General features: G+C 55.1%; 3 protein-coding genes across 3 annotated transcripts; all 3 read left to right on the forward strand.

Annotated features, from left to right (window-relative positions):
• Positions 1 to 232: 232 nt before the first annotated feature.
• B0H18DRAFT_67211 (uncharacterized protein) lies at positions 233 to 1954 on the forward strand. Its single transcript, XM_048039091.1, has 10 exons — positions 233 to 409; positions 465 to 517; positions 574 to 590; positions 653 to 718; positions 774 to 910; positions 968 to 1133; positions 1190 to 1338; positions 1389 to 1452; positions 1513 to 1540; positions 1596 to 1954. The coding sequence occupies exons 1-10, from the start codon at positions 370 to 372 to the stop codon at positions 1770 to 1772; spliced, it is 897 nt and encodes a 298-aa protein (XP_047896849.1). The 5' UTR covers positions 233 to 369; the 3' UTR covers positions 1773 to 1954.
• A 2457-nt stretch (positions 1955 to 4411) lies between these two features.
• B0H18DRAFT_67369 (uncharacterized protein) lies at positions 4412 to 5642 on the forward strand. The gene has a single exon (XM_048039102.1). It carries the CDS (start codon positions 4865 to 4867, stop codon positions 5510 to 5512), a length of 648 nt encoding a protein of 215 aa, XP_047896850.1. The 5' UTR covers positions 4412 to 4864; the 3' UTR covers positions 5513 to 5642.
• A 207-nt stretch (positions 5643 to 5849) lies between these two features.
• B0H18DRAFT_67400 (uncharacterized protein) lies at positions 5850 to 10532 on the forward strand. The gene is made up of 9 exons (XM_048039103.1): positions 5850 to 6037; positions 6093 to 6774; positions 6829 to 6938; positions 6998 to 7168; positions 7228 to 7252; positions 7304 to 7885; positions 7942 to 8311; positions 8361 to 10187; positions 10246 to 10532. The coding sequence occupies exons 2-9, from the start codon at positions 6332 to 6334 to the stop codon at positions 10246 to 10248; spliced, it is 3531 nt and encodes a 1176-aa protein (XP_047896851.1). The 5' UTR covers positions 5850 to 6037; positions 6093 to 6331; the 3' UTR covers positions 10249 to 10532.
• The last annotated feature ends 1565 nt before the right edge of the window (positions 10533 to 12097 follow it).

The raw sequence follows: 12097 nt of genomic DNA on the forward strand, positions 1-12097 counted from the left end.
CCTTCAATGTTCCGAACGACGTTGGAACGAGGCGCAATGGTGGGAGGAAGGGCATGCGTCGCCCGCGAGACATGTGGAAGGCATATGCGACCTGAGGCCTGGGGAAGGGCGCTTGTCCATAGCAGGTTTACCGATCTCACGCCACTCACGCTCCTCGCCAGGAGTTATGTCCTCCCAGGCTAACCGTGACATCGCTCGTGCGGCCGATCTGCCAGTGAGCACACATGCGTCCATGTCGTCTCGCTTCCCGACACTCTCCTCTGTGTTATCTCTCCAAGCCCGCCGTCGGGCAAGCTGGCCTCTCCGTCTTATGCCCACCCAATGTTGCTCTCGAGTCTGCCGCACCCTCTATACTAGTGAGGGACATACATGCCAGTGCTGACGGCCAATCAAGCTGGCTATTCTGCAGGCGAGTGCCAAGTGTCCTACTTTCGACCGGTCTCTTGATAACTCCTTCTGTCTAGCCGCCGCCCTCACGATGTTGACTTGGGATCTCTTGGTCAACCTTGACGACGAAGTCAGTGGCTGAGCCAAATACCAATTCTCACTAACGTCTCCTCCGCGCCGGCCTAGATCGAGTATGTCTGGAGGTGAGAGACCGGCCATCGTGGATACGTTCGTACTTACCCCAAACGTCTCATTTCGTGTGAAGGTGGCCCAAGGGCTGGTTGAAGGGCATGTACTGCTTCATCCGGTACCTGCCCTTGATTGGGGAGACGTCAGTCTTCACCACTGCACTTCGCCTTGTTCGTGCTGACATCGACACATAATAGAACATTCTTCTCCCTGATACAACGGTTTCAGCGACGTGAGATGCTCGCGTCTTCCACCTGCTTGAGTATCGACGTGGCAGAGTACTTCGTGCTCCAAGCCGTCGCCGCGGCCGTTGCAATCATCTCTATTCTCAGAGGTCCGTCGAATGTTGGAGAGTGTGGAGTCCAGTTCTGATCGAAAGCGCGTTCTGCAGTGTACGTCCTCTACGATCGAAGCAAGTGGCTGCTCCTCTTTCTCGCACCGATCTTCGTAGCATGTGCGGGGATCTCAGTCACGGGCATTGCCAAGTACCGAACCGCGTACACGTTTACCGGATCGTGTCTCACCACCTACGAACCTGACTTCGTGCTCATTGGCTGGTGCGGAAGAACCCTCGCCGAATCGACTCTGGGATTTGACTTTGCTGTATTGATAGGATGCTCCCGGTCACTTTTGAGTTGATCTTGTTCTTACTCGTGTTCTACAAGTTCCTCCAGAACATCCGTTCGGCATCACATCTGGCCGGTCAGCCTGTCTTACTTGTCTTCCTCCGCGACGGCATCGCGGCGTTCCTCGCGATCTTCAGTGAGCCCCGATTTCGTTCGCACCTTGTTTGCACCCCTCACATCAGATAGCGGTGACTTGTGTTACTGTGGCCTCGTCGGTCGCTTTCGTCGAGCTGTCCAGCGGCTTCTTCTAGTGGGTGACCCTCGCTTACGCGCACCACCGCACGCGCTTACTCACCACCTCGTTCCACAGCTGGAACATGACCGTGTACTCGATCGCAGTAAGCACCCAGCCCCAGCCTTCCGTCGAGGCCCCCGGCTGACATTCTCGTACAGGGCTCGCACGTCCTGCTGAACCTGCGCGAAGTCGTCACACGAACGGGGTATCCCTCCACGATGGCGTCGAGCACAGAGTCGAACTCGATAGAGTTCAAATGTTCTCAGGTCTCCAGGGGGAGCGCAACTCGAGTGAGTGGACGGTGGGCGGGGAGGTCACGGAGGCGTTCGAATTGATGGAGATGGGGGACCGGCAGGCGTCGGGGAGCGGACAGACGCTGGATGTTAGCTGACGACCATGTACTGCCATAGAGGATATACGATGTACGATGGTGAGGGCACGGTATGCACAGGGCCGCGGATCCTCAGAGTTGAGTCTGCGGTGATGGTCGTCCGCCCTGGCATGTCGTCGCTCTGTTGGCCGACATTGCGGTTGTCATCCCGGTGGCGAATGAGCCTTGTCTGTGGCCACGCTGCGATCCTGCTAATCCGGCATCGAGTACATATATTGTCATGGCTAGCGCAGTGTCGGAATACGGTGTCCGACAGTACGTCTACTTGCACCTCCCGTAGACTCGAATAGACGGTACAGTACTACTTGCTACGCCGGGATCGGAGTACTAGACAGGTCGTACCTCGAAAGATGCCGTTCGACATCGGGTTTGACGGATAGTGATGCTTCCGCACGAACTGGACGGCCCACCACATCAGCTGTGCCAGTGGCCAGCACGTCCTCCGCCCGCGGACAGATGGATGGTCCGTCTTGACCTTTGATGCTGGCCGCTGAACAATACACTGGCAGAAGCACCATCGGTCTGATACGGAAGTGCTTGAACTGGGACAGAATCTGAGTTTGACTTGAAGTGGGCCTAAGAAGATTCATACACGACGATGGATTCAGGTTACGGACGGCAAACCAAGTGATGAGAGCGCCGCACGTCGTCTTATGTTAGGCTCGGTAGGTGCGCGGCGCGTTCGCTGATAGTTCGTCGGAAGATCTGTAATCCGACGAAGGTGTCGTTTCTGCATGAGTGCAGTCTACACACGATGGAGAATTCGCCCACCTGGCAGCCGGAGGTCCTCAGTGAGTTTCCCAACTCCGCGCAGAACGCACGGATTCAGCTGGTCGCTCCATCGAGCGTGCTGATCTCTGCAACATCCCGCCGCAGAGATGATCAATTTCAGCGAACTTCAATAAGTACATCTATCACTGTTCGGACTCCGGAGTGGAGTCTACGGACTCTCGGATCCCACCTGACAAAGTGGCCCCTCTTGCCTCGGAGTGAAGTACTCCGCGCTCAGTGATAAATGAGCGCGACCCGTAGGACTGGAGCGACCGCAATATCGGGTACGATATAAGGTGCCTGGATGATGAATAGCGGGAATGTTGACAACGCGTCAACGTCAACATGAGCATGTTGAGCTAGCGGATGTGCGTACCACCATACCTCGGGTCATCAATTGAAACGAGCCGACTTGGCCGGTAGATGTCCGTTGCAAGTCCGCTGCTCTTCTCTTCTCAGGACAAACTGGAGTACGGTACGATGGGAAGCAACACTGGTACTGGCAGGAAGAGGGATGGGGACAGCTTTGCCGAGGGACCACGCACTGCGGTCTTGATCCAACGAGCTCTTCTGAATCATCCTTGTGAGTCTTGCCACTGTTCTTCGCACGTCATTTAGTCCCTGTTCACGTCAGCCCGTCAACCCGTCAGCGCCTCAAAGTTACGTCCAACGGTTAACGCGGGATCGCACACAGCCCGAGAGCCCGAGAATGCCCAAAAGAAGCTGGCACCGATTACGCTGTATTGGCCGACAATGCGCGCGGATTGGGTTGGAAACAGATTGATACGCCCGGATCGCGATGTAGAGATGAGGAGCATCATGCACTAAACACCGACGCCTGAAGTTGAGAGTGAAAGGTAACGCAACTTACGATTTGTAGTCCTGTCCTTGCACAGCCCTATTGATCATTTAGCGGGCGTCCACTGGACACTAGGCACAGTCGTTGTGCCTGCTGCTACACAGACCCTATGAAAGTGACGGCCATGGGAACTCCCATCGCTCCGACTGCATTGAACCGAAATGCAAGCCTCAGATCGTAAATGGCCAGCGCAGTTTGTTCGGAGCTCGGAGCACGCACCACCATAATCTCGCCGCGCTCCGCGGACTGCCAACTCTTTGAACCTTGAGTTTCAGTCCGCGCCCGAGACGGAGGACACTGAAGAACCCTCCGAGAAGCGTGGGTCTGAGTCAGGGGTGAGCTGGCTCCGCACGAATGTCGTCGTGTGAGATGATTCTCACGTCTGGATCGTTGTTGCATCATTGTATGGAATCGCGTCAGTAGCTCGATGGAGTACACATTGGGATGCATTCCAAGGACACCTGTTCGGAATACGAGGTTAGGACTCGTTGAGCCGAAGACAACGGGTAGGCGTGCGTACCTCGTCCCCTGCCCCAGTAGCATCATAAGATCCCTCCTCAGGTGTACCAAGACCAAACACACGTCGTGATAGAGCACTCATTGCACACCAAAGAATGGTCGATCAAGCTGTCACCATGCATTAAAGGGCGCGAATAAACACACGGTACGAAACACATCGAGTAGCGGCGGACAAAGGACGAGATGTGCCAAAAGCTGATTAACCGCCTACCAGTGGGACAAGGAAGCAGACGGTATGCCCAGCGTCAGGCCCCGAGGGTCGATATGCTCGACCGCGAGTCTACAGAGCAGATCAGAGCGAAGACGTCCTCACCGACGACGACGACGCCGGCTCCTGGTCGAGGTGACTGTGAAGAATTTAGCGCCCTCTGCAAGCGCGACTTTTGCCTGCGCCGGGCCCGTGCGTGGGAACCGCGCCGAGGCGGCAGTATAAAGTCGGGAGGCGCGCGGATTTCTCTTTATCGAAAGTTTCACCTCGTGTATATTTGGGACGCTCTTCTCTTCCAAGGCGGCGTTCTGAAAGTTTGGCGAGGGAGAGCGACGGCCTCCATCCTATGATCGTGACGATGGATTTATGTCTACGTTGTTTGCGGCCCGTAATGGAGGTACACACCTGTATGTACGCGTACATCTCTAACAAATTCAATGATTTCGTCGTTTCCTTTGCAGAGCACAATGACGGGTGATCCCCAATGGGTGTAGGCCAGTGTCACATCACCCGCACTTGCTTCGTAGTCGTGTCGCCTGAGCTGCCTGACATGGCTATTGCAACGCGTTTCGCCTCCTTTGTCTGGAGTTCCCATGCATGCTAATAGTAATGCTGCGTAGGTCTCCAATCGAGACTGGCCGCCTCGAACCACAGCGTGCGCAGCAAGTCATGACTCGTTATGATACGACCTAGTCGGAAGTCATCTGGGTGCGGCGTATGTCAAACAGAATACAGTGCGACCATGCGGGCAGTGACTAATCTCCACATCGCGTTGGGCTTTAGCAGCGGCGACATACAGGGCCGCCGAGGATATGGACGAATCATCCTACTTCGCTGTTCCTTCGGCTCAAGCATCCCCGACCGAGGGCAAGCCCAAGGCGGACTCAACCACAAATATCCTTCGGCGGAGAAGCAGCGAGCTCCTGCTCTGGGAGCTCGTAGATGGGTTGAACGGTTCCTCACTGTGAACCAAGGGCGGTACCACCGGCAGGGGCGCCAGCGGTCCTGCCAGTGGTGGAGGGTATCCCTCCGGAAGCCATCCTCTCCTCTCAAAGGAAGTCGTCAAGTCTTTTGTTACGTTTCAGGCGACCCGCCCGACTCGGACGGACTCCAAGGAGTTTGGGAGACAATATGCGATTGTCATGCCCGCGGAGTCGAGCCCGTCTGTGCAATGGCACTCGGCTCGCAACCTCTCGTTGCGAGCTGCTCGAGATCGAGCTGCGCCCGGGATGAGAGCACTGGCGTGGCGGCCCCGTCAAAGTCGGGCGCACGTACTATCCTTCCCGATGCCGGCAGGTGGGTCTGGCAACGTGGCTTGTGGGGATGACCACGAGTACTAGGCGAGGATGATCGAGGACGAGCTTGACTGAGTGCGGTGAATCTGATGTATTTAGTACCTGCGAAGCGCGTACCCAAGTTGTATCAACGTATCATAGTTGTTGTCTTGCATATTGAAGGTGTCCGAAAATTGACTGTCAGTGTCTGCCCGCGCATGTTGTTGGTTATGTCGAACTTGCGATGGATGCAATCTCCAATTTGAGCGAGAACTAACTGCAGGGATAGGCGTCTAATCAATGTCGCGTCGGCCCGCCACAGCGGCATGAATCGAAGAGCGCGTGGCGTTTCAGTGAGCGATTCAGCGAACGTACTCTCCTTGCTTCCGTACATCGACGAGCACTGTCACCATCGTACTTATGCAGCTGGGCATGACACACTCCTCGTTCTTCAAGCTGGGTCGATAGAATGTTACATTATCGATAGGGACACGTTTCGGCGGTTCCGGATTTCATTGGTGCAGTACTAGTACGTAGCTTGGCCGATCGGGTGCTCAGGGTTGGAAGGTCACTGCGAGGTATTGTCCCTATCCACGTCTTATTCTTGATGACAACTGACTTCATCATTTGCAGTGTGTTGCATGGTTATGAGGGCCCTTCCCCCCACCGCTCGGTCTGTGCTAGGGATGGACCTCGCCATCATAGTGAGCGCCGTTAAGCACCTTGAACACGTTGCCAGTACCTGTGTCGAGGACTTCAGGACATTGAGACAAGTGCGCGGGCTTCTATATGGTCCGCTGTCATCTGATGTCAGATAACAGAGGCGCGCGCACCTGAGCGATGTCCTTGCAGGATCATCCCCGACTTCACAGATGGACCCCTTCTCCACCGCCGCTGCTGGGCTGGACGTTCTCGGTCTCGTCATCAAGACACTCCAAGAACTCTTCCTCTATGTCAAATCTGTCAAGAATGCCCCGAGTGCCGTGCAGAAGCTCCAGGAGGAGTTGGTCACCACGCAGGGAACGTTCAAGTTTGCAGAGCACACGTTCACTTCTCTGCAGCGGCAGCGGCTCTCTGAACACGCCTTGGGCGTGCTAACGCGTTTCGTCGCGTCCGATGGTCCCCTGAAGCAGAGCTTGAAGGAGCTGGAGGCTTTGGACACTCGGCTATCCAACGCCTTGAATGCGAAAGGGAGGTTGCGAAGATGGTTCAAGCGTTTGAAGTGGCCCTTGAGTGAGCGGGAGACAGACGATATCAACAAGCTCTTGGCAAAGACTACCACGGAACTCAACACTACATTACAACTGGTCCTAGCGTCCGTATCTCAGACGCCATTCAGCGGGCATGTCTAATGTCTGTTCATCACTAGCGAGCAGGTTTCGCACATCCATGTTCACACGCAAGAGACGCGACATACTGTCCGTGACATCAGGGAGGAGCAAAGACGAGTGGAGGTGCAGGCTCTGCGGCGTGGAGAGGGTGAGCCCGTTCTGCGTTCAAGTTGTACGCACATGTTCTCTGATGAAGTTGTGAGTCAGAGCATACATATGAGTCTCTGCTGGCGTGGCTGTCTCCGATGGACTCAGAGGAGAAATATCGGCGATCGCTCAACCTCCGTGTGAAAGGAAGCGGTCAGTGGGTGTTGAGACATGCGACGTTCAAGTCATGGTATAATTCCGTCAGCTCGATTCTATGGATTAACGGCAATCGTGCGTCGGTTGCAAATACGATTCTACTTGACCCCAAGGTACTGACCTCCACTCTGCAGCCGGAAGTGGGAAGACAATACTCGTGTAGGTCTGCAATTCACGCTCAGTCTCTCTCGACTCATGACATCCGTGCAGCTCGTCAGTCATCAAAGGAATCCTCAAGTTCGAGGAGCCAGACGAAGCATTGGCCTTCCACTTCTGTGACTTCAGCGATGCTGTGACCACCGATCCTGTCGAGGTATTACGCGCTCTTCTCGCACAGCTTATCCAATCTGGAGGCGTCGGTCGTCTTTCTAAAATCCCCGAACTCGTGGCACAAATGAAAGAGAGAAAGCTACCTCCTGCCAGTGTCCACGACCTAGATTTGCTACTCAAAGCTACTGCGGATGGCCGCAAGATCATCATCGTCCTGGACGCGTTAGATGAATGCCCGAACCCTTCCAAGAAAACATTGCTGGACTGCTTATCCCGGCTCGTACTCCATGAGACAGCACACATTCGCCTTCTTCTAAGCAGTCGTAAGCACGAGGACATAGCCAACGCCCTTCGCGGGTGTTTGTCCATCTGCCTGGAAGACATTCAAGAGTCTCGCCATCATCTTCGCGACATGGAATTATATATCGACGATGCTCTGCGTACGAGAGATCGCTTATCGGACCTACCCCTCCATGAAAAGGTGCGAGTAAAGGATAGCCTGTTAAATGGGGCGGATGGAATGTGAGTCCATACGGTACTGCGCTGTTCAACACGACTCTCATATTAGAAACGGACAGGTTTCGCTGGATCGATTGTCAATTCGACATGCTGTGCCGGCGTGGCTGGACGGTCGGAGGGATTGCGCAGGTACTGTCTTCGCTACCACATGGCTTGGAGTCGACGTACGAGCGGATCTTCAGCGAGGTCGAGCGCAACGGAGAAGACGCCTTGATGGTTGTTAACCGGGCGTTGATGTGGCTCATCACAACATTGCGCCCATTGACGGAAAACGAAATCCTCGAGGCGTTGATGATAGAGAAGGGGAGGCCTACGTTGAACCAGAGTCAGCGACTATGGCGGCCAGACGACCTCCTCTATCTGTGCAGCAGTCTGGTATACGTCGAACCGACTACGGGATGCATCAAACTGTCGCATTACTCCGTCCGAGTCAGTACTCAGTTTATTCTGCGTCGACTTCTTGCTGATACTATTTCAGGAATTTATCCTATACAGTTCGCGCGCTCGGAGATTCTTGCACATGCACAACTCGGACCTCTCAGCTGTTCGGTCAGAGACATCAAAGCTGATGCTCACCTACCTCATGATCAACGACTTCAAGGATGCGCCAATAAATGTTGAGCATCAAGCGACAGCCTCGATAGTAGGCGGACACACTCTGGAAAAGAAACGGGACCAGGAAAGCATATTGGAAGAGCACCCGTTCGCCCTGTACGCGGCCCCGTGGTGGTCCGACCATCTGAGTAGGATAGACAGACTTGACGATGAATTGCTTCGGCTGGCCGTAGCGTTCGTGGCAAAACCATCGTATCGTCGCAAGCCCCATAATTGGCTCAGGCACCATTACAAGGAGTTGAAGGCACTCTTCTCCTATGGTCTGGACGTCGCCCGTCGCATTACTGATCAGAATGCCGCGCTCTTGAACGAAGACATCACGCTCAACGGCACACCACTGATCAACGCCATATCGCGCTCTGACAAGGACATGGTTGTCCGTCTGCTTGAGGCCGGTGCGGATCCCGACCGTATCTCCAGCTCGCCGTTCGCCCAAGGAGGAGCGTATCTTCCCACTACTCCCCTGTGGTTCGCCCTTCGAACGGAGGACAGCGATCTCGTCCAGCTGCTATTGAACCACAATGCCACCGTTCACTGGATTGGAAGCCCGGAATTCGACGCGGTACTCCTTCGGGAGGTTGCTAACCATGAGGCTGAGGAGAGGAAGCGGAGGTCCATGCAAGGCCTTCCCGTCCATGTACAGTCCGACTCTACACATCGTGAACACGAATCACACCCGCGGATCGGCGGCAACACAGACTTGACGATTCGCGCGACTCCAGGCGGTGCGGTGGTGCCCTACGTCGCGCGCCCAGACGCACTGTTCGTGGAAACGATGCGACTCGTGATGGACGCGGCACACGACGAGAATGGCGAAGACGTTCTCGGACTGACCGCTCTCCAGGTTGCGTGCATGCTGCGCAGCACGGACATGGTCGTGTGTCTCCTGCAGCATGGCGCCGACGTCGGTGAACTGTGCGAGCCGTGGCTCGCCCACTCGGACCTTCAATGGGCTGCATCCCAGTGGTGGTGTCCTGAGCATCTACGTCATGGGGCGCAGAAGCTCAGTGGTATGGGTATCGCGCTCGCGGCCAACGGAGTTTCCCCATTCGACGGGATCAGTAATTCAACGCCCGAAACCACCTCTGTGGCGAGCGAAGCTAGCTCGGAGGATGAAGAACCTCGCTACATTTTCAACGACCCCCTATATGCTTCCGCCGTGGCCTTGTCCGACTCGCTGAATATGACGATGAACTGGTACTTACTAGACGAATGCGAATCGGAGCCCTATCCAGAATCCTTCCGGCTGACCCCTCTGCAAATCGCATGCAAGTTACGCGACGGGCCTATGGCGAGGCGCCTGCTTGCGGAGGGCGCTGGGATTAGGGAAGCCCGCGAGCCTTGGTTATCCGAAGCCGATGCGGACTGGGTCCGGGAGCAACATTGGTGGAAGACACGCAGCGCCTCGAAGCGCAGCAACAATGACAGTTCTGCCAACAACGGCGATTACATTCCTCGAGACGAGAGAGACGTCATCGACACGGTTGTGTTGTTGGAGAAGGGCTGGCACTTACCTGCAGAAGTCGTTCGATACGTTCTGGATCTAGCGGAATACTGGCTGCGGACGTCCGTCACCCGCTCAGACTGTGTCTTGGTAGAGCGCAGCGCTGCTGAACAGCCTTACCTCACACTGAAACTACCAACGCAAGCAGCAAGGATTCGGCGACCGCTGCGTAGGGTAGTGTTCGAGATGAGTGTCTATCTCGAAGGTTCGTCGTCTCGCCTCTGGGTAACACGCGCGCAGATACTGATGGACGCCGTTTCGTCTGTAGGCGGGGCGCTGGTCGACTGCAAGGGCTCCCACTTTAGAATGTTGTTCAAGGCAGGAGGAGGCGGATGGCCTTACGCTGTGAATGCGAGTCGGAGGCCTGTCTTCATACGCGGGCTCAAACCTGGCAGCAATGTTCACGTTACAGTTTGGGATCTGCATGATGAGTCAGCTAGAATGAAGCGAGTCAGGCGATGGATGCGGGAGTTCTTCCCTGGATCTGAGTTATCACTATTTACGAGGGCACAGAAGAACCATTCGTGGGGTGTCGACTCCGCGCGTATCACTGTATATACAGCGTGGATGTAGCCTCACAGCCGATTGTCAAACAATGGGTATAATCTCCAAGTGAAGTAAAACTCAGCTACCACTTTTAAGTCGAACGCCACTATCGGGATGCGGACGGAGTCGCCCTGTCGACACCGCCATGCCGCTCGGAGCTTAGCAGGAAGAGTGGAATGCAGGTGAGATGCTATGATATCGCTGCTATTAAAAAAAATGCCGGTGATCATGTATGCGCTAGCTTTCTGACTTTGTCGAGACCTCACCAATGACTCTTACCCCGACTGTCCACCATGCCGTATCACAACGGGCTCGGCATCATGCCTTGAGGGTCAACTTATTTGAAGGTTATAAGCACGGTATGTGACGTAGATACTAGCGCAGCAATCAGCTCAAGTACCTCAGACAGGGGAACGGCTTTGCTTATATCGATGGGACTCGGAGGTGTGACCGCACACACTCACCAACGCAGACGTTCCAGGGAACGCGTCGCTGTCGGGACTCGATACGACCACCACTGACGGCCGCTCATTTTCGCACCAAGAACTCGGAGGCGATCATGACTGCGCATACATTGCTGACTCCATGAGCGCGGACGGACGAGGATAGGATGGACATCAGACGCTGCATCGAATCTTCAGCAAAGCAATCGCTACTGACCGCAGTAGTTGTCCACATCCGGTCCCTCGGCCAGCGTGGTTACCGACTTCAACGCCGGCGCCGCTTGGCTCGCCTTGAGATGTGCAGGTCCACCCGGACTGGTCGATACGTACTTAAGTTACAGCCAGAGACTAAGTCTTCCGCGGCCCGGACCGCGGGTCCAGCACTGTCAAGGTCCAGCGGAATAGCGCGTATATGTTTCCAATGCATCCGGCGACTCGAGTCAGAGATGCAAAGCGTGAGTCGGGTATACGTGGCGTTTGAGTACTTGAGTACTTGAGTAAGTTCTTTGAGCAGAGACTGACACGCACTCTTATTAGCACAGTGATGAAGTTGCCGAATCGGGGTGGAAGCGGTCCGAACCTGACGCGATCGCGTGACCGCGTTATGGCGCTCTCAGGCTCATCCGTGAGCGCCGGCGGCCAGCGAGCGACGAGCGTCATGACACTCTGTCTGACCTCGACCTGTATAGTAGCTGTACTATGCTCAGTCTCACCGAGACATGACAAAGACGATACATACGTCTTCAAGCACGTACCCGTTGCATGTGGTATTTGCATGCATGCTGTCACTTCTCGCTCAGTAGCTGACAGCACTGGTTCGATCGCGTCCACACTTCGAGTCCTTACTTTCCCAATTTCTCATCATTGGGAATACAAGCAAAACACCTGTCAACCGTGTCCAGTCCTCAACCGCAGCCATGTCGTGATGGTTCAAGTTGCATCAATACAAGGTTTTGCTTGATCAAGCCTATAAGCAGGCTGTCGCGAGCACAATGCTGCCCCATCCTCTTCCGCACGCCCACACCGTACGTCCATTTTGTCCAGCCTTCGATTTCGAGCGAGCATCTCTTTCGCTTACACTGACTGAGAAAGCATAGGCACTATCGC

The sequence above is a fragment of the Fomitopsis serialis genome (genome assembly GCF_022376445.1).
Source record: "Fomitopsis serialis strain Sig1Antser10 chromosome Unknown B0H18scaffold_12, whole genome shotgun sequence".
Classification (NCBI taxonomy): domain Eukaryota; kingdom Fungi; phylum Basidiomycota; class Agaricomycetes; order Polyporales; family Fomitopsidaceae; genus Fomitopsis; species Fomitopsis serialis.